Source organism: Monodon monoceros, unplaced genomic scaffold (genome assembly GCF_005190385.1).
Source record: "Monodon monoceros isolate NGI ecotype Baffin Bay Population unplaced genomic scaffold, NGI_Narwhal_1 Super_Scaffold_2, whole genome shotgun sequence".
Lineage (NCBI taxonomy): Eukaryota > Metazoa > Chordata > Mammalia > Artiodactyla > Monodontidae > Monodon > Monodon monoceros.
Window position 1 is genome coordinate 82,305,935 of NW_021703776.1, and position 25,584 is coordinate 82,331,518.

A 25,584-nucleotide genomic window follows, 5' to 3' on the forward strand; every position below is an offset into this window, starting at 1 on the left:
AATGGCCCTCTGTTGCACTGGTTAGTCAGAGAGGTAGGTTTCAGTTTCTTGAATTAAAGGGCCTCATTGAATGGGTGGGTCAGTGTACATTTTCCTATAAAGAGACTAAGTTCCCCGGATTCTACACTGAACTGTGGGACAAGTAGATAAGTAGTTGAGTAGAGTTGTTGACTATCAGAATTTAGAACCAGTTTTCTCCTAAGATTACTTTGTTGCATAAATCCCTTAGCAAGGATCTCTTTATGAATGCCCATGCCTCTATTTTCTTGACAAAAAAAGAGAGAAAAAAAAAAGCAGAACGGCTCAGAATCAGGTCTCAATCACTGGATCTCTGGGCTTTCAGATTGCACTGGCTGCCCTGTTTCCTGATAGGTTTGGGATTTCCACCATGAAGGTCATGTAGATTTTTTTCTTTCTCTCCTTGTCAGTTACCTATCTGAATTAGAATTAAAGGAGAGTCTTATTATTTTTAGAACAGCAGGCCCCATTACTGTCTACTAATTATTTCAACAAAATTTATAACTCCTGAGTAGACTCTACCTCTAATCCTAAAGGTTTGTCCTTCTGTTTTATTCAGTTTTTAAGTTGTGGTTTTTCTGGAAGGGTTTGATGCCAAAATATTGGGTCTCTGTACACCGATGCCAAAATGAGATACAGAGACAGAGTTTTGGAAGAGAAAGAAAGAGTAGCTTTATTCTTTGCCAGACAAAGAAGAAACAGCGCAGGCTAATGCCCTAAGAACGGTGCCCCTCTCCCTGGGAAATAGGGAGAGGTCTTATAGACAGGACTAGTGGTCATGGGTAGGTGATAAGGATCAAGGCAGTAATGGGCTTGCATTCTTCTGATGGATTGGTGGTGAGGTAAGTAGGAGTCAGCATCATCAACCTTCAGGTTCCATGTGGTCTGGGGTCTAGGTGTTTGTGGGCAGCATATACCATCATTAATCGTTGATCATCAACTTCTCCCACCTGGAGGGGGTTTCAGTATCTGCAAAACAGCTCAAAAATATCTTTGTGTGTATCCATTGACGGGGAACCAGGACCTTGCCCCAAGGCTGCACTATTGTTTCTCTTGACTGTTTGTTTCTCCATTGTCTTGCATCCCCCTCCCTCCCCTAATTAACAACTGCTTGAATCTGCCAGTTGGAAGTTGGGGAAGGTCATGGAGGCTAAATGAAGGCTATTTCCTGTGATCAAAGAAATGGGGGACACAGAAAGGCTTTGTGCCCTGGAGCCCCACAGAGCCCTGCTCTGTATCAATCTCCCCTTTTCTTTGAAACTCCCCAATCTTGAGGAGAACAGGTGTTGGACAAGGAAGGAATAATCATTTTGGATAGGGATGTTAATCATAAACTCAGCAGAGGAGCTCGGTTTTAAGGGGACTCAGTTTTAATCCCCACTTCGGTTTTATCTTTCCCAAAATCTTTTAGGGAATGGGGCGATAAACATGCTAACTACTTCCTGCTGAGATAGGGCGTAGTCCTGCCTAAATTTGGGGGAATAGATAACGAATTAGAAATATTTGAGTTCCAAGTCCTGGATTCGAGTCTTACATGATTAAGATCTCAATCCCTTGTTCTACCATTTTGGTGCAGCAAAACCAGTTAGAGATAAGAGGAGTGATAACTAGAACTTTAGTAGAAGGAATAGATCTCATTTCTTTAGGAATTCAGGAGCATAAGTCTGAAGCCCAGTCTAGAACCAGCACTTCAGAGAGACTTGTTTTAGCCAATTGTTTTCAAACCATTCCCTGTATGGGGAAAAACCATCAAGGCAATCCTGAAGACCCAGAAATAGGAAGCCGACCACATATCTAGCAGTTAGAATTATCGAAAGAATCAGCATATGAATCTATAGGTAGAAGGTATGAGAAAGAAGAAAACAGAACTTTCATTCCACTTGTTGGAACAAATACTTAAAGTTTCCCAAAGGGTGAGATGTCTGCTTCTCGGGAGTACACTTGCTGGCTGTAGGCAGGCTTGGTTGGTCAGTCTCTGGTAATCTTCTTACTCTGGTATGATGTACCCACGGTTATACTCCATCCAGTTTTAGAGAGGCGTGAGTAGTAAGAAGAACCTCATAGGATCCCTTCCATTTTTCTTCAAGCTGTTGCTCAGGTCATTGCTCTTTTTCACACTTTCAGCAGCACCTGGTCTCCTGCTTTGAATGGATGTCAGGTGAGGGGCAGACCTGTGGAACACAAACTCACATGTAGCGGTTCAGAATTGTCCAGTCTGTTGAACATACCGTTTAAATTTTACCTCCTGTGTTAGAAATGTTCCTCTTTTTACTCTTAGGAGCTAAGAGTGGTCTCCTCTGTATGATTTCATAAGGGTTCAATCCTAGCCCGCTTCTAGGGGCCACCAGTATACAGAGGAGAGCAGCTGGAAAGACCTTGTCCCATTTTAGATGAGTTTTTTCATAGCTCGGTGAGAGTTTTCTTAATAATGTCCTTAAGAAGGGTTTTTTTCACTTCTGATGCTTTTTCCATTTTGGCTGGAAAGGCCTCTGTTCAACCTTGATCCAGGTGTAATCCTCTCAAGTCTTTAATCAAAATCTCATTGAAGAATATAGGGAAATTTAAAAATCCTCATGGAGTCTGACATAGCTCAGAAAATTCAAGTTTGCAGCAATACAGGAATGAATGCATCTGAAATCACATCCACAATGGTCACCTAGTTTTACCATCATTACTCCATTTTGACTTTCAAATGCATTTCCCTCCTCAATGTTAAAGCAGATGTCACTGTTAATGATTTCACTGCTTTTCTAGATATGGGAAAATGCAAGAACTTGAGCTCATAAAATCTTCTCCTGAAAGAATCTATCTGAAGGCCTGCTCTGTCAGTTTTTCCCAGAGCACAGAGTGCCTCATTCCTTATCTCCACCCTGAGCTCCTTTCAGAGGGTGCTGTAAGTTCAGCAGCTGTAGCAGCACATGATTTAATCTTTGTAGAGGTAGATGGCAAGTGCCAGTTTCCAGTCTGCAGGGCCCCTTCATGGTCATAAATTCGACCATGGTTTTGGGGCACTTCATGACCATTTTGTCCCACAGTACTAGGAATGCTCATTCCCAGGTCGGGCGAAGATTTTGCTGATAGACCACTCAATGTGCTATTACTGGACTAGGCCTTGTAAGTAGCAAAAAGTCTGTGGACCACCTGTCTTACTAGTCTCTTGTGGTCCAGAAAAATAGTCCCTCTTGTTGCTTCTTCCCATATCTAGAGTTACACTATTACAATCATTGATCTTATATGGAACTATATATCATCATTTTCTCAGAGGCTCAGTCACACACTGGTAATGTAAGAAACAATAATTTTGTAAAACAGGCAAAATACAACTAAAGTAGCTAGGAGTATTAGTAAAGTCATAAGTAAGAAGCCAAGAACTTCCATTAGGTGTGGCCCAGTATGTCCAGGTTGTCTGACTTAGTGTGTTCTGTACCAATCCTTATCTTTAAGGGAAATTATATGTTGGCACTGTCCATAAGGCACCCAGCTTAATTTCCTAATGTTGCTAGACTGATTATCCTTAATATGATTTAATTGTTCTCAACATAGAGGGGCATTTAAATTTAAATTACCATAGTTTGGTGTTAACTACATAAATCCATCCCATAATTGTGGGAGGTTTTATTCCTTGGCTGAAATTTTGCTTGTTGCTCTGAACTTGAGTAATAGAGGAAAATTCATATTTATGGCCAGGGTCAGAGCAGCCATTACTCTTGGCCGGGTGAGGGGATTCCATCTAGTAATATCAATAGTGGCCTGAACATGACTATAATTTTTCTTTTAAAATAAATTTCCTGGGACTTCCCTGGTGGCACAGTGGTTAAGAATCCGCCTGCCAATACAAGGGACACGGGTTCGATCCCTGGTCCAGGAAGATCCCTGGTCCGGGAAGATCCCACATGCAGTGGAGCAACTAAGCCTGTGTGCCACAACTATTGAGCCTGCAGTCTAGAGCCCATGAGCCACAACTACTGAGCCGGCATGCCACATCTACTGAAGCCTGCGTACCTAGAGCCTGTGCTCTGCAACAAGAGAAGCCCCTGCAATGAGAAGCCCATGCACTACAACGAAGAGTAGCCCCCGCTCGCCACAACTAGAGAAAGCCTGCGCGCAGCAAAGACCCAACACAGCCAAAAATAAAAATTAATTAATTTTTAAAAAGAAACAAAAATAAATAAACAAATTTCCTAAGAGCCAACCAATTAGAGCCTTGGAGTGGAGAAATCCATCCGGTAACCCAGAAGTACTAGACACAGGTAATTGGCCACAAAATCAACAGTTGGATTGATTTTTTTTTTCTTTTTCAATTTTTTTTTTGCGGTATGCGGGCCTCTCACTGCTGTGGCCTCTCCCGTTGCGGAGCACAGGCTCCGGACGCACAGGCTCAGCGGCCATGGCTCACGGGCCCAGCCGCTCCTCAGCACGTGGGATCCTCGCGGACCGGGGCACGAACCTGTGACCCCTGCATCGGCAGGCGGACTCCCAACTACTGCGCCACCAGGGAAGCCCCTGGATTGATTTTTAAAACTAGTATAGGATCATGCCTATGATAGAAAAACATTTGATTCATATGCAGAGATCCAAGAAGTCAAGAAGACATTATAAATGATCATACGAGTCAGGTCGAGAATCTTGGGCAAGCTGTCTACTCCTGATGTCGTCTTCTAGCCCTGATATGAGTGTAGTTTCTCCTCTGTTTGAGCATTGTTTTAAGGTGATTTTGAGGTCAGCTGTCCTCTCTATAGGCCAGTCCAGTGCAGAGACCAAGCAGGGCCCTTTGTGAGTGAAATTAATCCAAGAGTCAATTCCTTTCAGTTTCACTGTGCATGAGCTAGTTAAGAGTACCTGATAAGGGTCCTTTCGTCCAGGTTGGAGATAGTCCTTTAAATTATGTCTTTTCCAGTACGCATAATCCCCTGATTGCAGGTCTTGGGGCATCTGATCTTCATCCAAAGATAGATTACTGAGATAAGCTGCAGTAACAAACTTAGAAAGTGTCCTTTAATAATTCAATTAAAGTTTACATTAATATAACAGCAAGGAAGGACCTGAGTCTTAGTAAATACAGACCTCCATTATCAAAACTGGGATTTAACATTCATTGAAACATTTTTTTCTCTCTAAAATTACCCTCATTTCTACCAAATATAACCAAATTAAGACTAATTTGTTTGCAAAATAAGCCTGGTCTCAAACACTTGGCCTGATTTACATCAGTGGTCCCCGGCCTTTTTGGCACCAGGGACTGGTTTCGTGGAAGACAATTCTTCCGTGGACCAGGGAGGCAGGGGGAGGGTTTCAGGATAACTCAGGTGCATGCATTACATTTATTGTGCACTTTATTTCTATTATTATTACAATATACAATGAAATAATTACACAACTCACCATAATGCTGACAGGCGGAGCTCAGGTGGTAAGGCGAGCGATGGGGAGAGGCTGTAAATACAGATGGAGCTTCGCTCGCTTGCCCGCCGCTCACCTCCTGCTGTGCAGCCCGATTCCTAACAGGCCACGGACCAGTACCTGTCTGTGGCCCAGGGGCTGGGGACCCCTGCTTTACATGATCTACTTAGTGCCACTTATTTTTGTGCTTTTTCTTGGTGATTTCACTGTTTAAAATGTCCCCCAAATGTAGTGCTAAAGTGCTGTCTAGTGTTCCTAAGCACAAAAAAGGCTGTGATATGTTTTATAGAGAAAAATGTACATTAGATAAGCTTCATGCAGCCATGAGTTATAGTGCTGTTGGCTGTGAGTTCAGTGTTAATGAATCAACAACATATGTTAAGTAAGGTGTCTTTAAACAGAAACATATAAAACAAGGTTATCTGTTGATCATTTGACAAAAATGTGATCAGAGACTCATAGGAGCCTAACCCTGTATTTCCCATAGGACCAATGCTTCAGTGTTGGCTAATTCAGTGTTTGTCGTGACTTTATTCGAATATAACTACCGTGAATAGTGAGAATCTACTGTATTTTTTATATTCTTTACTTCAATGACATTAAAGTATCTTACAGACATTAGCTCAGTCATCAACACAACTTTCAAAAACTGGCTGCTAGACAGTAATTTATTTGTTATATGGAGGATGGTGGGGGGCAATCCACATAGTAGGTTTTCTTTAATGTTCAGATTCTAGGACAATTCTTGCTTCTTATAAGGAATCTCTTAAATATATTATATCCTGACCTTGGATGTAAAAAGATCTGTTTCCTAATCATAATTATGCTTGATTGATTTTGCTTTGAAACTCATCAGAATATTCCCTGTTTGGCTTTCATAGGAAAAAGTGAAAAGATGAAAGAATTTTGGAAAGCAATTAGAACTTTTTGGCAGTAAATTGTCAGGTAGGGAAAAATAATCATAATGGTTATTATCACAAACAAAAAAGCGGTAATGATGTAAGTTGCTGAGTGCGTAGAATTTGAATGTACTATGTTGAACATGGCTTCTCATATACATATATATTATAAGAACATCTCTCTCCTTCAACTCTGGATTCAGATCTTTGTCTAGATCTTGCTAGTTCTTCCTTTATGTAATTTCTCAAATGTTTCCTTTCTTTTTCATTCATGTAATAGTAATCTGGAAATACAGACTTTAACCATCTTCAAGTTGACCTTAAAGTTGCTCTCATTTCTTTCAGCCACATTCTCCCTTGAATGCATCTTACTTTAGCATATTTTTATCATATCATTCTGCAGAGATATTACTGCCCTACTTAGAAACTTTCAGTGGCTGCTAGTTGTCTGTTTTTTTTTTTTAATTTTCCAAATGTAGATTTTCAGTGGATTTATTTATTTATTTTGATAAATTTATTTACTTTATTTTTCGCTGTGTTGGGTCTTTGTGGCTGTACACGGGCTTTCTCTACTTGTGGCGCTTCTCATTGCGTTGGCTTCTCATTACGGAGCATGGGCTCTAGGTGCACGGGCTGCAGTAGTTGTGGCTCACGGGCTGTAGAGCGCAGGCTCAGTAGTTGTGGTGATGCGCCCAGTTGCTTCGCGGCATGTGGGATCTTCCCGGACCAGGGCTCAAACCTGTGTCCCCTGCATTGGCAGGCGGACTCAACCACTGCGCCACCAGGGAAGCCCTGTTTATTTATTTTAAAATATTTATTTATTTTATTTATTTGTCTTTCTTATTTATTTTGTTTTGGCTGCAGCACACGGGATCTTTGTTGAGGCAAGCGGGATCTTTTTTCTTACAGCGTGCAGTCTGCTCGGGTTTCTCTGTAGTTGCGGTGTGGCGCGTAGGCTTATCTCTAGTTGTGGCATGTGGGTTTTCTCTCTCTAGTTGTGGCGCACAGGCTCCAGGGTACATGGGCTCTGTAGTTTGTGGCACCTGGGCTCTCTCGTTGAGGCGCACGAGCTCAGTTGCCCCGCGGCGTGTGGGATCTTAGTTCCCTGACCAGGGATCGAACCCACATCCCCTGCGTTGAAGGTGGATTCTTTACCACTGGACCACCAGGGAAGTCCCAAGTTGTCTGTTTTTAAATTACTATAAAACAATTGTCTCTTAATGCTTTTCAGTTCTCCTACAGCTGTTCCTCCCCATCTACCTTTTTTTTTTTTTTTAATTTTGGCCATGCTGCGCAGCTTGCGGGATCTTAGTTTCCCAAACCCGGGCCATGGCAGTGAAAGCACGGAATCCAAACCACTAGACCACCAGGGAACTAGCCCCCCAAACACCTCCCTTAATTGATGTTATGTCATGACTCATTGTTGGAGGGCAGGAACCTCTTAGATGTGAATTCCCTCATCTTATTACCATCATCTGTAAATTTGCTACATCTATTTTTCTTTTTTCTTTCTATAACAGAGGAAGAAGTACTTGTGCCCTGGATCCCATTCCCTCTTTTCTTCTGAGACTTTTCTTCTTGATTTATCCCTAAGGTTGTTAAACTTGGCAAAAACAACAACACATTGCACAGTTAAATTTGAAATTCAGATAACCACAAATAGTTTTCAGTATAAGCATGTCCCATGCAATATTTGGGACACATTTATGCTGAAAAATTATTTGTTGTTTATCTGAAATTCAAATATAACTGGATGTCCTGAATTTTATCTGGCAACCCTATTTACCCCTCTCTTTACTTTATTTACACTTCTAAACGCACACACACAGACACACGCATTTTTATCCTCCCCCTGTGTTGGGTCATTCCTTTCAGAGTTCAGTCAAGCTTTAGTAAACATCTTGTGAACAAAATCACACACAGACACACACACACACAAAACTTCCTTTGACTTGTAATCCCTCTTTAGTTATTAACATATCTCTGTTCTGCTTCACAGCCCAATTTTCCAAAAGACTTGTCTATTCAAACCATCTCTCCTTAACTTCCCAGTCATTCTTCCGTTTTCCCTAATCCTGCTTTCACCTCCATTACTCCCTCAAGTCATCAAAACCTCCATGTTGCCAAGTCCTACAAACCATTTTCAGCTGTCATCTTATTAAACTTCTCAGCAGGTATTTGAAATACCTGACCATACTTTCCTTCTTCAAAGAATCTCCTTTCTTGATTTCAGTGACACCATTCGCTTTGGATTTTTCCCCTTACTTTTCTGGCGGCTGCTTCTTAAATTTCAGTTGCTGGCTTTTCTTCTTCTATCCTGTATGGTACATCATAGATCAGGGCTCAGACTTGAATTCTGTTTGTTTGTTTGCTTTTTTCTCCTCTCTAGGCAATTTTTATCCATTCCCATGGTTTTATATATCTGTCTATACATGGGATTTAAATTATGGAAACGGATGAAATCATAACTCCCAATTTTATATTTCCAGCCTAGGCTTTCCTCTGAGCTCTAGACTCTGTATTCAAACTTAACATGGCCAAAGTTGAAGTCTTGATATTCTTGCCACATCTATTTTTCCCCTATTCTTCCACATTTTAACAATGGCATCCCTACTTAACCAGTTGCTTGAGCCAGAAACCTGTTGGCTATTCTTGACATCTTCCTTACCTTTCACATTGTCTGTTACCAAGTCCAGTTGAGTCAACCACCAACCTATATGTCTTAAATCCATTCACTACTGTCATCATCGTCCAGGCTACCATCATCTTTCATATGTTTTAATGACCTTCTAACTATTCTTCTCATTTCCATTCATGTTCATTCAGCTTTTCTCTTTTTACACAGCCATGGTGATCTTTTAAAAACATAAATCCCTAGTAGCCTCCTATCATTCTTAGAATAAAATTAAAACTTTTCTGTGACCTGTAAACCCTACGTCATCAGTCAGTCCCTGCCTACCTCTCCAGTCACATCTTAACACTGTCTCTCATTGACAGTGTTCTTATACAAAATAAGGATTTGGTAAAAATGGAATCTTATTCCCAAGCACTTTTTAAAATGTTAGTCATTTTAATGTGCAGAATTTAAAAAGTTATGAAAATATTGCTAGCCAAACTGAGCATTCATGGGTAGTTAGTTGAAAATGATATATTTAAGACCAAACAGCTAATCTCTCCCTCTCCCCCTTAAAATTTCAGAGCCTTCCAGTATTAATTTTCTATGGCTTAAATATAATATAAATATATTTAATTATAATTCTAGAAGTCAGAAGTCCAAAATGGGTCTCAGTGGACTAAAATCAAAATGTCAGCAGGGCTATATTCCATCTAGAGGCTCTAGAGGAGAATCTACTTCCTTGCGTTTTCCAGCTTCTAGAAGCAGCCAGGATTCCTTGGCTTGTGGCCCCTTCCTCCATTCTCAAAGCCAGCATTATAGCATCTTTAAATATCTCTCTGGCTCTCATTCTTCTGCCTCCCTCTTCCAAGTATAAGGAACCTTTTGATTATATTGGGCCCACTTGGATAATTCAGGATAATCTCCCTATCTCAAGGTCAACCAATTAGCAACCTTACTTCCATCTGCAGCCTCACCCATGCTATGTATTCACAGGCTTTGGAGATTAGGATGTGGACATCTTGGGGGAGGGCATTATTCTGTCTACCACACATTTCTCTTCTTTATTTCTATTTTTATAAGAGCAATACATCTTCATTCCAGAAAAATTAGAAAATGAGCAACAATTCAGGAGCCATTTAGGCCCTGTTGATCTCTTAATGGAAATAGAGCCACTTGGTTCATGTTAAGAAGAGAGGGTCTCCAAACACTTAAGGCACTTAAAGCACCCCAAAAATCTATTAAAAGTCACAAACAAAAATATATCACCTTCCAAATAAAATCACTGGGGAAAAGGAGTACTGTAAGACTTTGGATAAGTAATATTTCTAGTTCTTTACTTCTTTATCCTTAAAATAAGGAACTCGAATTAGCTGATCTTTAAAATTGTTTAAACTTTATTACTATATAAAATTGGTATCTCCATTCTATTAAAAAGTAACCAAAAGAGATGAGCAGATAACATCACAAGAAAAGCTATCTGTAACTATGTGGGGTGACAGGTGTAAACTAAACTTACAATAGCAATCATTTTGCAGTATATACATATATCAAAACATTATTTTGGGACTTCCCTGGTGGCGCAGTGGTTAAGAATCTGCCTGCCGGTGCAGGGGACATGGGCTCGAGCCCTTGTCTGGGAAGATCTCACATGCCGCGGAGCAGCTAAGCCTGGGCGCCACAACTACTGAGCCTGTGCTCTAGAACCTGCAAACCTCAACTACTGAGCCCGCGTGCCACAACTACTGAAGCCTGTGTGCCTAGAGCCCATGCTCTGCAACAAGAGAAGCCACCGCAATGAGAAGCCCGAGCACCGCAAGGAAGGGTAGCCCCTGCTCACCACAACTAGAGAAAGCCCCCGCGCAGCAACGAAGACCCAACGTAGACAAAAATAAGTAAATTAAATAAATAAATATTTTAAAAAGTTTTTAAAAACCCCAAAAAATAAAATAAAACATTATGTTGTATACCTTATACTAATACAATATTGTATGTCAATTATATCGCAGTAAAACTGGGGTGGAGACTAAAAATTTAATCAGAAAAGATGAGCATATGTTTTGTTTTGTTTTAAGTCCAATTAATGCATAGCTTTATTTCAGGATTCAGTCAACTACTATTGTCAAGGTCATGAAAGACTGAGGAATTATCACAGATTGGAGGAGACTAAGGAGACATGACAACTGAATGTAATGTGGGATCCTGGGTTGGGTCCTAGAACTAAAAAAGGACATTTGGAGAAACTTTTGAAATCCAAATAAAGTCTATAATTTAGTTAATAGGATTGTTACCAACGTTAATTTATTAGTTTTGATAATTACCCTCATTTTACAAGTTGTTAACATTAGAGGATCTTGAGTGGAGTGTATATGGGAGCTCTCTGCACTATTTTTACAAATTTCTTTCTAAGTCTATAATTATTTCAAAACAAAGATTGAAAAAAAAGAAAACAGTAGGAATGGAAGCCACAGAGTGGAAGATGTTTGCAAAAGACTCATAATCAGAATCTGTAAATGACTTAAAACAGACTCATGAGGGAAAGACTGAAAACCTGAAAGAAAAATAGGCAGAATACTTGAAAGGCCACTTCACATAAGAGGATATCCAAATGGCCAATAAGCATAAAAATATTCTTGGCAGTGCACAAGAGTTCCAACTTCTCCAAGTTGGAACCCTTGTGCATTGCTGATGGAATGTAAAATGGTGTGGCTTCTGTAGAAAATAGTATGGTTGATACTCAAAAAATTAAACAGGGGACTTAACCACTTGTAGTGGTTAAGAATCTGCCTTCCAATGCAGGGGATGTAGCTTCAATCCCTGGTTGGGGAACTAAGATCCCATATACCACAGGGCAACTAAGCCCACGCACAACTACTGAGCTCAAGCGCCCTGGAGCCCACGCGCCACAACTAGAGAGAAGCCCAAGTGCCACAACAAAGAGCAAAGAAGAATCCTGCATGCCGCATCGAAGATCCTGTGTGCCACAATGAAGACCAGACGCAGCCAAATAAATAAATAAATATAAATTAAAAATTAAACAGAAATTACCATATGATCCATCAATTCCACTTCTGGGTATATACCCAAAAGAATTGAAAGTAGGGCCTCGAACAGATATTTGTACACCTATGTTTGTAGCAGCACTATTCACAATAACCGAAAGGTGGAAACAACCCAAATGTCCATCGATGGAAGAATAATAGATAAACAAAATGTACTGTATACATACAATGGAATATTATTGAGCCCTAAAAAGGAATGTAATTCTGATACATGCTATAATATGGATAGACCTTAAAAACATACTAAGTGAAATCAGACAAAAGGACAAATATTGTATGATTCCACTTATATGAGGTACCTAGTCAAATTCAAAGAGAAAGAAAGTAGAATAGTGGTTATCAGGGGCTGGGGGAGAAAGGGAATGAGGAGTTATTGTTTAATGGGTATAGAGTTTCAGTTTGGGATAATGAAAGAGTCCCAGGGATGGATGGTGGTGATGGTTGCACAACAATGCAATTATTGCCACTGAATTGTACACTTTAAAATGGCAAATCTTATATTTTTTCACACACACACACAAAATGTTACAGGCCAATATTCCTGATCAACATAGGTACAAAAATCCTCAACAACCTCAACAAAATATTAGCAAGCCAAATTTAACAATACATAAAAAGGATCATATACCATGATCAGGTGGGATTTATTGCAGAGAGGCAAGGATGGTTCAGTATCTGCAAATCAATCAATGTGATTAACAAAATGAAGGCTAAATATCATGCGATCATCTAAGTAGATGCAGAAAAAGCATTTGGCAAGATTCAACATCCATTCGTGGTAAAAAAAAAACTCTCAACGAAGTGGCTATAGAGGAAATGTACCTCTACAAAATAAAGGCCATAAAAAAATGTGCTCAGGTTGTGGTCATGATGGTAGTTGTGGTGGTGAGATGCAGATTAAAATCACAATGTGACACCATTACCTGGAATGCCTAAAATGTAAAAAGACCGACAATACTAAGCACTAACAAGGATATGAAGCAACTGGAACATTGATATCCTGCTGGTAGGAGTATAAAATGGTACCAACACTTTGGAAAATTGCTTGACATTATCTACCTAGCCAAACATATGCATACCCTATAACCCAGCAATTCTACTCTTACGCACCTATATCCTACAGAAATATTTTCATATGGGTACCACATGACATAGACAAGAACATACACAGCAATATTATTATTTAAGGCCCCCAAACTGAAACCAACTTTCAACAGGAGAATGGATTCAATAAATTATGAATAGTCATGCAATGGGGTACTTTCAGGCAATACAAATAAATGAACTACTGCTAAATCAATGAACTTGGATAATTCTTAGAAACATTGAGCAGGAAAAAATCACGCTCTTAAGAATGCATCTTTTATGGTATTTACATCAGGTTTAAATATAGGCAAAATTGATAAATAGTGATAGGAATCAGAGGTTACCTTTAAGGAGGAGTGAAGGTAATGACTGAGAGGGGTCATGAGGGAAGACTCTAGGGTGCTAATAAAGTTCTATTTCCTTATCTGGGTAGTGGTTACATAGGTATGTTGACTTTTGAAATTTTATCGAACTGTAACTTTCTGACTTACGTACTTTTTCTGTAGATACATTATGCCTGAATTTAAAGTTTATTATAAAAAATAATGTAGTGAGAAGTCTACATTCCACATTTATTTAATGGCATTATGCTTCATTATTTCATCCTGCATCCTTCCTACCCTTCCCCTACTTCCCACTCTGTGATAAAATTGAGGGCCCTGAATGCAAATCCTTGTCCGCTCTTACTCTAGTTGTTTTCATGTTTAAGAAGAAGCTTTCAAGTTTAAGCTTGATTGCTTTTTGAGGCCAGTTTTAGCTAGGGGTGCTAACTATGCAGCAAATTGAACTCTGACCTAAGTGGAGCGCTATTAGCTGTGTCAGGGAGATTGAGGATTCAAGTCCACATTCCGCTCCCAGATTCTAGAGGACTTAACAGGGAGTGGGAAAGGTGGCTTGGTGCCTGCTTTAGTGTACTATAGTCTCTGTATTGCTTAATTGTAACAGTGACTGGATTCGTCAGTGGCAAGGAGGCACATTTAGGGATACTAGGCATGATTTTGTTATGATGCGGTTTCTTTTTATGGTTTTGTCAATACTTACTCATACCTGAGTCCCTTTTCTTTCCTTTTACCCTTCAGGTGCCTGTGGTATATTTTATTCATTTGGGGCTTTACTCTGAGGTAGCTGTTCTTTGATTAAGTCATTTTTTAAAAATTCAGTGCATATTCATTGGTTGTTTGCTATGTGCTTGGAATACAGGAATGAGACATAATATCTGCCCTCAAATTTCTTACAGTTCTGCTGTGTAAACAGATAAATGTTCAGTTATACAATCGGCACTGATATGTGCTATAATAGAGATCAGTCTGGGTTATTATTCAGTAAATCATAGAATTGATGTTTTTTTTCGCCTCCCCATGCGGCTTGTGGAATCTTAGGTCGCCGGCCCTCAGCAGTGAGAGCGCAGAGCCCTAACCCCTGGACTGCCAGGGAATTCCCTAGAATTGATTCTTAACCTAGACCTGGAGCTGGAAATATGTACTGAAGGAAGTTAGAGTATATGTGTTCAGAGTGGGGATCTGGGGGAACTCAGAGAGCTGAGTGAGGCTCAGGAGAGACACGGAGGCTATCATGAAGGGTCTTGTGTGTCATGCCGAGGAGTTTGGATTTTATTTCGAAGACAATGGGGAGCTGTTGAGGCATTATGAACAAGGAAGTGGTGTGTAAAATAATTGTGCAGATGATAATCACATATAAATAAGTTAATTTAATGAACTGAAGTAGGTTATTACAGGCATGGAGTCTAGGCCCTGTCAAAGTGTAGTCTCAGCAGTATTGCCATCATCTGAGAGCTGTTAAAAATGTAGAATCTTGGGACCTATTCCAGACTTACTAAATCAGAATCAGAATGTTAACAAGATCTCCAAATAATTTGTAGACACATTCAAGTTTAAGAAGCACTGATTTAGATGGATAGGATGATGGTCAGGCTTTAGACAGCTGGTGTGAAGACGATAGGACAGATTGCAAGAGATAATGCGGAGAACATATTCTTCCTCCTATTTGGAATACTCTTCTCATTCCCCCTCCCCACCAAATGCACACCAGGTACCCCCTACTTATCCATTACCTTTCAGCTTAAATGGAGCTTCTCTGATGTGACACTCCCAGTACACATGATTGGTACCCTTGCCATATACTCCCATAGCAGTCTGTACTTACCTTATCATTTTTCACACTTTATTTTTAGTAATTATTGAATTGCCTCTCTCTCTCCTGCACAATGAATGCAGGGACTCTTTCTATGCTGCCTGGCACATGATAGGCACCCAATAAATATTTGTGGTTCAATTGAATGAATTCACCATGTATAAGAAGAAAAGATGAATTTGGGTGTGTTGGGGGATGTACATGTTATATTTATTAATAATAATAGTAAATGTTACATAGCACTGATAAGTTGCAGGCACTGTTCTAAGTGCTTTATATATGTTAATTTATTTTATCTTCTCAGCAATCCCATAAGGTAGATATTCTTAATGTCCCCATTTTAAAGATGAGAAAACTGAGGCACAAGGAGGATAAATAATTTGTCTAAGGTTACACAGTTGGTAAGTGATGAATCAAGATTCAAACCCATCTGGTACTACTCTGCTATGTCTAGTTTTGGACAAAATAGTTCCCTGGCACTGTGCTAAGTGCTTTCTATGTATTATATGTATTTTTTAATCTTTATAACCTTAATCTGAGGAGGGTTTTATTATCCTGTTTTACAGATGAGGAAGCAAAGGCTCAAAAAAGTTATATAGGTTACCAAAAGATACACAGCTAGTAAGTAATGGAGCTAGCCTTAAACCCAAGCCTATCTAACTCTTAAAGCCTGTAGTCTTTACCAGTAATGATGATGCCTCCATGTGGAATATAAAATACCTGTGGGATGTGAGTCTTAAGATCACTGAGGAACTGAGAGATAGGATGCCTAACATTTAAGTTGGTGGGCGGGGGGCGGTAGTAGGACTTAACTCCGGTTGCTCAGGTAGCGTGGGCATTTCAGGTTTGAAGGGGCAAAGGAGATTTAAAGTCTAGCAATTTCAGCCAACCTCATAATTGACCAGATGGAACTCTGAACTCTGCTGGTTAGAAACCTTAGCCTCTACAATAAGCTGTAACTTAGGTGACTAAGGAGTAGTTATTGCTTTCTCTTATGGCCTCAGAGAAACCAGATGGATTAGAAATACCGAATGTCAGAACTGGAAGGAACCAGTTCTAACCTTCCACAGTGCCCTCTTACTCACCTCCCCCTTATTTTATAATAAGGAAACTGAAGAAGGGAGTACTTAGGTGACTTGCTAAAGTCTAATAAAACCATTAGGGCCAAGCCAGGAATAGAGGACAGGGTCACATTCTTGTATTCTTTGCCCTGTGCCTTATGACTCTCTAGGCTCCAGATTTATTGCCTCCTGTTTAAAACTTTTCTGCCATTGTAGTTACTTCTTCATCACATTGTAATTACTTCTTGTTCTTTTTGACTTTGGCCCCTGGAAATATTAACTTCTTGTCCTTTCCCCTCCAGCCCCAAGCATATATTCACTCTGGCAAGTCATCTGGCTTGCCCTCATTAATTTAATGATGATACTAGTATCAAATCACCACTGGTAGGAACACCACTGGCACATAAAACTTCAAGTCCATCTTCTTCTTGGAGTGAAAATGAGATTCTTTTGAGCTATTCACATACTTGATCAATTTTTGTAAAGCTTGAGGGCTGCAGGAGCAGGTGCCGTTTGTGTATCCTTTTGAAGTTGCAAACTCCTAAATGTTCAGGGTGATTATTATAGATAATCATACGCAGGGGTCTCACTCCTGCTCCTGCTATAGGTGTATCTTCTAAGGCACATTATGGTAAAATTAAATTAGAATGAAAACAACTTTATAACTAGTACCTACACCTATACCCTGTGCCTTGTGCAGTCCCACTCAGTTAATAGACCTTCAGTTCTCAATTGTAATAGCTACTGTTTTATTTTTGTTTCAGAGTCATTACAGAAAGGTATAATAAGGCTTCAGTTTTCAAATGAAGGATATTTTAGGTAAAACCTGTTCTAAAAAAAGTCACAACTAAAATGACATTTAGTTTAGCTAAAGTGATATATTTTACTTGTGCTTATTCTTTTATTCCCAACCCTGTCTTCTTTAAAAGTTATCTTCTTCCACATTTTAGCAATACCATGAGGGCAGTCACCTTCCATTTATTTATTTATTTACTGAAGTATAGTTGATTTACAATGTTGTGTTAGTTTCTGGTGTACAGAAAAGTGATTCAGTTACACACATATATACATATTCTTTTTCATATTCTTTTACATTATGGTTTATTACAGGATATTGAATATAGTTCCCTGTGCTATACAGCAGGACCTTGTTTTTATCTATTTTATATATAGTAGTTTGTATCTGCTAATCCCAAACCCCTAATTTATCCCTTCCTCTCCCCATATATTTAATAACAGATTGTGCAGAAAACATCAACAGGAGTACCAAGAACCTAGTACTTTGCTGATCACTGACATATTTTAAGGGTTGGGCTCTACTCTAGCAGTGAAATAGTCCTTTGGCCTTGATTTGTTTCTAAAAGCTTCATTATGATGCAGATCATAATAGATTACAGTTGATGCAGATCAAGCAATGGAAAGCAGATTGTATATTCTTTCAGAGATAATGTTATAATTAAGGATTAAAACCTTACTAAGGACTCACCACAAATAAGTCATAGCTTTGGTCAGTAGTGTATAACTAAGCCCCTAAAGGTATAAAATAGTGTTCCAAATCCTACAAAGTGGACATAAATGTATTTAACACATTGGTTATGCAAGTTGCCCCAGAGTACTATAAGGTATATGTACAGCATACAAAATTTGACAATTTCTTAAGCCCTTACCATATGCCGGACACTATAGGCAAATCAAAAGCCCCCGAAGAGCCTGAACTAATGAGGGACAGCACATACACCAGTAACTGTAATATGAGGAAAGGTGAAAATAGTGATGTGACCAAGGAACAGTATTAGAGAAAAGGGAGATTCCTTTGTTTTTTAGGTTAGATTCCATGGCAGAACAATCATTTGAGCCGAACCTCGAAGAATTTGTTTTTCGTCTTTGGGGTGTTTTTTTGGCCATGGTGTGTGGCATGTGGGATCTTAGTTCCTCAACCAGGGATTGAACCTGTGCCGCCTGCAGTGGAAGCACAGAGTCCTAACCATTGGACCTTCAGGGAATTCCTTGAAGTATCTGAATATGTGAAGATGATGGAAGTGAAGGCAGAATGAATGCATTTCAATCTGAGAAAATGGCATGAGCAAAGGCATTGAGGTGGGAAAGGAGACGGCATAACAGTGACACAAGTAAGAGCTACCATTTATTAAGTACTCAGTGTATGCAAACTTTTAAAATCCTTGCATCAATCCTGTGAGATGGCTATTATTATTTCCACTGTACAGATTATAAAACTGGATGGTTGGAAAGGTTAATTACATGACAGCCAGGATATGAACCCAGGTCTGTTTAACTCCAAAACCAGAGCTCTTAGATGCTCTGCTGTACAGTCTTCACATTCAGGAAATAACAGGTAATACAGCTTACCTGGGGATACAGAATATTTAGGGATGAGTAGTGGAAGATCCTATTGGAAAGGATTTATAGAGGGTTTTTAGGAGGCAATGAAAATGGACAGGGAGGGAGAGATGAGATGCTTGGTGTCGTAGGACTCAAAAATAATTGGCAACTGATTGTTCTAGAAACTAGGGAAAAGGGAGAAATCAAAGATGACTGAGGTTTTTATATTTGGATGACCGAGGGAACAGTGGTACAAAAGTAAGGAGAAGAAACTATTGTTTGAAGAGTGGGGGGAAAGGAAAGATGGAGCAATCATTTTGATTTTAGATATGTTGCATTTAAAGCCCAGATGAAATTCCCTGGCGGTCCAGTGGTTAGGACTCACCACTTTCACTGCCGCAGCCAGGGTTCAGTGCCTAGTTGGGGAACTAAGATCCTGCAAGCCGCAGCGTGGCCAAAAGAAAAAAAATGTCAAATGAAATACATCATTGGAAATTTAGGCAACAAATGTTAACTTCTCATTTTATTAAGAAGTTTGGATTGGGCTTCCCTGGTGGCGCAATGGTTGAGAGTCCGCCTGCCGATGCAGGGGACACGGGTTCGTGCCCCGATCCGGGAAGATCCCACATGCCGCGGAGCGGCTGTGCCCGTGAGCCATGGCCGCTGAGCCTGCGCGTCCGGAGCCTGTGCTCTGCAACGGGAGAGGCCACAACAGTGAGAGGCCCGCGTAACGCAAAAAAAAAAAAAAAAAGAAGTTTGGATTAAAAGGAAGACCAGACAGAGGACAATAACTGGAGGCTGCTGAGACCTGAAGCTTTATCGAAATTGACAATCTGATTACAGAGGGCTTTATCAAAATTGAAACCCTGACCGCAAATCTCTCCTGCATTTCATCGACCTTCTGTACCTTGCTGTCACTCAAATTGCTTCACTCCATAGCTCCTCTATGACCACAGCTTCCTTTACTTCCACCCCTGCTGTTCTCTTTTCTTATTGCATCTGATCTCTACCTGCCCTGTGATCTCTAATCCTTTGACACCTCTGCATTCATCTGGTCCAACAGTCCCCTTCTGTTTTCAATTGCCTTTCTCTCCAGTCCGGACCTCCAGGTCAGTCATTTGAATTCTGCCCTTTCTGGCATCTTGCAATAACACCTCTTTCCCTAGAAGTTACCTTCCTCTCCTCCATTCCATATCCAAAGGACCGTTCCTTTAACCGACGAAAGCCCAAAAGGGCAATGAACCTATAATCACAATCACAATATTATGACTATCAGCTCCAGAGAAATTATCCTCTGCAATGGGAATTAACACTGTAAGGAGGCCCTGGTTTTGAAGGGGACCAGAGCAGGCATATCTTGTTGGGCTTCGTTTGTGCCTGAAATCTATGGTACTCTTATTGGATAATATACTCTAGGAATTAATTAAGAAGGTAAATAGATTGGGTCACCTTTTTTCTAGTTTTGTCTTATTTCCAAACTTCTGAAGTGTATAAGGAGAAGGGAGCTGGTATGGGGACATAAGGAGGAAGCAGCTTCTGAGGTCCCTTAAGGTGATAGTGTATAAGACTACTGTGTTGGCATCCTGTTTCTTTCTGAAACCGGACCTGTGAGTAAAAAACAGCACTGGATAGGGACTTCGAGGCAGCATTAGTCTTTTTTAAAAAAATTGAAGTATAGGGAACTCTCTTGTGGTCCAGTGGTTAGGACTCTGGTTCTCACAGCTGGGGGCCCTGGTCGGGGAGCTAAGACCCCACGAGCCATGCAGCACGACGAAAAAAAAATAATTGAAGTTAGTTGATTTGCAATATTATATTAGTCTCAGGTGTACAACATAGTGATTCAATATTTTTATAGATTATACTCAATTGCAAGTTATTTTAAAATATTGGCTATATTCCCTGTGCTGTACAGTATATCCTTGTAGACTCACAGACGTAGAGAACAAACTAGTGGTTACCAGTGGGGAAAGGGAAAGTGGGGTAGGGGATTAAGAATCACAAACTACTATGTATAAAATAGACAGCACTAGTCTTGATTGGAAACCCTGGCTCCCCCAAACCTACCTACGTTGTGGTAGCTCCTGACTAGCCTCAGGGAAGCAGGTAATTTACAGTGGGCGCCTATCTTTTGGTAGCTGAAGACCCTTAGACTTTCATGTACATAGCACAGGGAGCCAGCAGAGGGAGTTGTGGTCCTAGAACTTTCTTCAGAGCTTCTAAGTTCTGATTTTGCAAGAGATCTTCCCTGGCTCCATCCAAATCTCCTGTGCAATAAGAATTTAACTTGAGATATGCCTGAGTTTGGTGCCAGATCCCTGGTGTGAGCAGATGGGGAGCTTCCGCATAACTGTTTAAACTTGAAAGCCATAAGGAACTCTTGATCGCAGGGAAACGCCTGTTTACTGTGCAGATCCAAATCAAGCAACTCTCAAGAAATGGGTGTGCCTCCTTGACCTCAATCCTTATTGATCTTGGTATCAGTACGTCCAGTGATGCGTGCTCAGGGGCGGGAGAAAGTTAACAAGTGCCTTATGGGGGGGGGGGTTGGAAAAAGAGGAAGCCTGACTGTTGCTGCAGAAAGTCCCCACGGGGGAGGTGGGGATACTGTCTGGGTAGCATTGAACAGTGAGTGTCCTGTAGGAACCTTGGGTGCCTGGGTGTAGTGCCTGGGTGTAGAGCCTTGCATCGGCTCTGATTTTGAATCAGAAGATCTGCAGCTGGCCAGTAGGGGATTTATCAGACAGTTGACTAATGATCTTGATTTTAATAGGAAGCCTCTGTGAAAGGGGATGCAGCTTCTGCTAGATATTGTGAACTTCTGAATCACTAGGTTTGGTTCTGCTTTTGGGCACTCAGAAAACCCTGGCATTTCCAAACCACTTTCCCTTTTGCTTCAGGACATAGATTACTCAAGCCTGCACTATGGAGAATGGGGACGGTAATGAGGGCACCTCAGCTTTTCACGTGCCTGAGTGGATGGTGAGTTCTTTGGTCACTTTGCTTTTCCTTCTGTTTCTTGATAATGAGGCAGCCATTTCTGACAGGTGATAGGGATCGCTGTGAAAAGTCCCTACCAAGACCTGTGATTGGGAAAACAGTTATTACTCTAATTTCTGATTAATTCCTATGTCCTGGGTCACCCTTGCAGCTTTCCTTTCTTTTTTCTTAAAAAAAAAATTTTTTTTTAAACTATGAGTGAGCTGGGAAGGTCTGAGAGCTGCGTGGCCAGGGTCAGCTTATTGCCTGTTGTCTGGGCTGGGGTGAGCTTCCCCACTGCTGCCGGTGTACTGCGTGGATTGTGTTATACTGTGATTGCTTTGCATTCTATTTGCAAACTAATGCTTAGTTTACTTCTCATGAGGGTAAAGAAAAAGAATAGTGAGGGGAAAAAAAACAAAAACAACTTGTAGAAATGGTGCTCTCTCTCAAGCCTGAGAAGACTTAAGACATTTATCCCCTATCTGCCCATTTTTCTCCCACCAGCCAAAACAGTTCCCCAAATATTCTTTATATGTGTGTTTCTAAAAGGCAGGAAATATATAGCTCTCTTTTTTAATTAATTAATTAAAAAAATTTTTTGGCCATGCCGCAAGGCACATGGGATCTTAGTTCCCCAACCAGGGATCGAACCCGTGCCCCCTACAGTGGAAGAGTGGAGTCTTATCCACTGGACCACCAGGGAAGTCCCTATATAGCTCCCTTGGTACTATTTTTCAAAATATCTTTATTGCCTGATATTTTTAATATAATTATAATAAGGACTTAATTTGTTGATAAGAACTAGCACATAAAACCTAATATTTTAGATCCAATTTTAACTTTTGATTTAAAAACAGCAACCATCCTTATGTTCCTGTCTGCTTTCTTCCAGGTTTAGCCTGATTTCTTATAGTCTATATACTGCTTATGTTTTTTAATATATATATATATATATATATATACACACACACACATATATAATATATATATTAAATGTATATATTTTTCCCCGTTGAAAACCGGTTAGACTGTATACAACATATTCCAAATTCTTTTCAGTGTTTATGGAATTATGGGCTTAGAGAAATAACCATCAGTAATGAGACTGATATACAGTAGACCTAACAAAGGCCCAACTGACTAGCCCATGTTTCAACTCCCATAACAATTATTATTTTTGTTGCGGTTATTCCTCTTGTTCTTAATGTTGTTCCAGAACCTTGTGCTCAGTTTTAAGACATTTGATCAAAAGAAATCCTACCCATCCACAAGCTTATTTCAAATAATGCAGTGTTTTAGAACTAATGGAAATAACAATTCTAGTTGGATTTCTAAGTTTGTTTTTGAATCTCCAGCACTCACTAATAACAAGAAGGGGAAGCAGGAATTCTGGTTTTCTTAGGTGAGGGCTCACATTAAGATATTAACCTTTGGTACTTCTATAAAGGAATATTACAGAAGAATTCCGCAGAACACTGGTGTGTCAATTCAGTCAACGGAAGTGTGATAGTAACTCTTATTCTTGTAAGTAATACATCTCGACGCTGTCTTATCTGCTGAGCACATCCTCTCAAGAGGAGCTCCTACTGGACTTTTACCTACTCACCTTCTTTTTATTTAAGTGAACAAGATAACTGTCCTGAAGGAGTTAGTGTGACCATTGCTCAAGCGATACCACCTAAGGCTTCCCAGCTTTTAAAAAACGTTCTTTAATAAAGCACAGCTCTGCTTTGTTTTCAATATGGCACCTCTTTTACTTAGCGATTTCCTGGCCCTTCTCTCTCAAAAACCAGCAAAATACCTTTGATCAGTAGATTTTTTTAAGAACAATGAGAAAAAGTAGGGAGGGGCTGGCCTCAGTTACTCAGTTTTTTCATCTGTTATCTTTCCCTTGCCAAAGATTAACCTCTTGAGGCTTTCTTTCAGATACCACATAGTTGTTAAGTTCTGACCTGGTCTGAAAGTGCTTCGTTAGGCTGCCACCAGTATCCACTTAGCCACCGCAGTGAGCCACTGAGCACCCTCTAGTGTGTTGCCTATAGATTTCCAGACTTTACCTGTAAAGTGTTAGAGTGCCTTTTAATCCCCAAGAGGAAACCCTGGAGCCAGTTCCCAATAGTGGGTCAAAATTTCCATTTAAGACAGCTTTAACAAATAACTCATGTTCCAGTTTACATATTAATGTAATGAATTTTCCACTGAGACTATCCTTGCCCCCAAAGGAAGTATGACAAGGCTCTCAAACCTTCTTTCAGGGGGAAAATTTAGCAGAGAAGGTGCATTATAATACCTCCCTTCTTGTTAATGATCAGTAGCAAAAAGGGACTGGCATACCCCTCAGAGAATAGGACTCAAGACCACAGACAGCAGTTGACAGTACTCACATCACTGACTCCCAGCAGGGAAATAAGCCAGGACGAAGTTTGAAGAACCCGTCTTGAGAATTGACAAGGTAGAGCTTCAAGTTAACATTCCATCATTCACTGGAAAACTTCTGCTAGAGCCTCTGCTCCCCAGCTATTTTCATGTGAAAGATTTTCTTAGCTTTGTTCAGGCAGTTTTACTGCTAAAAGGTTGGGGAACTCATCCTTTTAAAGACTGTCTTTACTAATATATTCTCACTTCCCCTGAGAAATCTTTAGTCCCTAGTGGTAGGTGAAAATACCTCCTCTTATGTGCATGGAGATCAGCAGTAACCTTTTCTTAAGTTTCTACATCTTAATATTTCCTCCTCCCACTCAAGCTCTTTGTAGTACTGGGTACTTTTCCATAGGAAATCTAATTCACTTTCTTGAGTACCCAGCCAGCTGGTTACCCGATTTTCTTTCGGCTAGAAGTAATCCCTTTTATAGATGAAGAATTTGTTCCAGCAGCTGATTTGGCTTGGAAGGGAGAGATGTCTCTAAGAATGCTTGAACCATATCTAGTTGGAAGTGAGACAAAAACATTTAAGGTATCTGGTAAATGGCCGTAGAGGTAGCTTCACTATAACTCTGGGTCAGGATTGACACTTAAAGCAAAGACCCATTTGAGCAACTGATGAAAACTATGGACCCTCTCCCTAGGAAAATATACACATACACAACATTTTGCATTCTGTTTCAGAGCATCTAGACATCCATGGACTCTAGGTGAAGAACTTTTGACCTAAAAAAATAGAAATGTTAATATTTTATATTTGTGTATCATTATGTTGCCTCTAAAACCTTCTCACGTACATTATTGTATTTTCTCAGCACACATTTGAGATAGACAAAGTAGGTATTATTGTTCCTATTTTACAAATGAGGATTACAGATGTTAAGTACTAGAAATGTTAAGAAATGGAGATACAAAAAAGAACCTCTGATCACCATCCTTTGTAGTACTACTTTCTGTACTTGAAAAGGAATTAATTTGTTATTTCTTGGCATGCTCTTCTGTAGGGTAAATAGATCTTCTATCCTCCCCATGAGTCCTATTTTTCTTAATGTGTTAACCATCTATTCTTAGCCTTAAATTGTAGAAATCAGAATTAGACCCAGTTCTCTTTATATCCTGTGTTGTGTATAAAGAAAGGATCACCTCATTCCATTCTCTGACCTTTGAAATAACCTTTTCTTTTCTGCCTATGAATATGCCTCCATGGTCATAGCCATAGATAGGATAAAATGGTTGGTTAAGGAGAGAGTTAAGAGAGTTAGGGCGAATTGATTCTTGCTTGCAGAGAGTGTTAGAGCAGTGGTTCTCAAACTGTGGTCCCCAGACCAGCAGCAGCAGCAGCAGCAGCAGCACCTGGAAACTTGTTAGAAATGCAAAATTTTGGTCCCCACCCAGATTTACTAAATCAGAAACCCTGGGGTGGGGCCTTGCAATGCATTTTTATAAGCTCACTGGGTGATTTTGATGAACCTAAAATTTGAGAACTACTTTGATAGATAAACTTGTTAAGTGGTAAGGCTTTTCCTGTCAGTCATAGTATCCTAAATTGCCTT

The 25,584-nt window shown here is 40.0% G+C and overlaps 1 protein-coding gene and 1 long non-coding RNA gene across 6 annotated transcripts in view; one reads left to right on the plus strand and one right to left on the minus strand.

Moving 5' to 3' along the window:
• The window catches only part of AHCYL2 (adenosylhomocysteinase like 2), a 172,627-nt gene that overhangs the window by 88,125 nt on the left and 58,918 nt on the right, over positions 1–25,584 (plus strand). Inside the window, exon 3 of one of the 5 annotated variants that reach the window (XM_029233043.1) lies at positions 21,529–21,610. The exons of 3 other annotated variants lie outside the window; for them this stretch is intronic. In XM_029233043.1, coding sequence (XP_029088876.1) covers positions 21,554–21,610 — 57 coding nt within the window. In that variant the 5' untranslated portion in view covers positions 21,529–21,553. Of the gene's footprint in view, positions 1–20,689; positions 21,611–25,584 lie in introns of those variants that run through there. One more of the 5 variants, XM_029233042.1, reaches the window with a different exon arrangement.
• On the minus strand, positions 666–24,253 carry LOC114901324. Its single transcript, XR_003795106.1, has 2 exons — positions 23,995–24,253; positions 666–2,189 (listed from the first exon to the last, which is right to left on the minus strand). It is a non-coding gene; the product is annotated as an uncharacterized LOC114901324 (long non-coding RNA).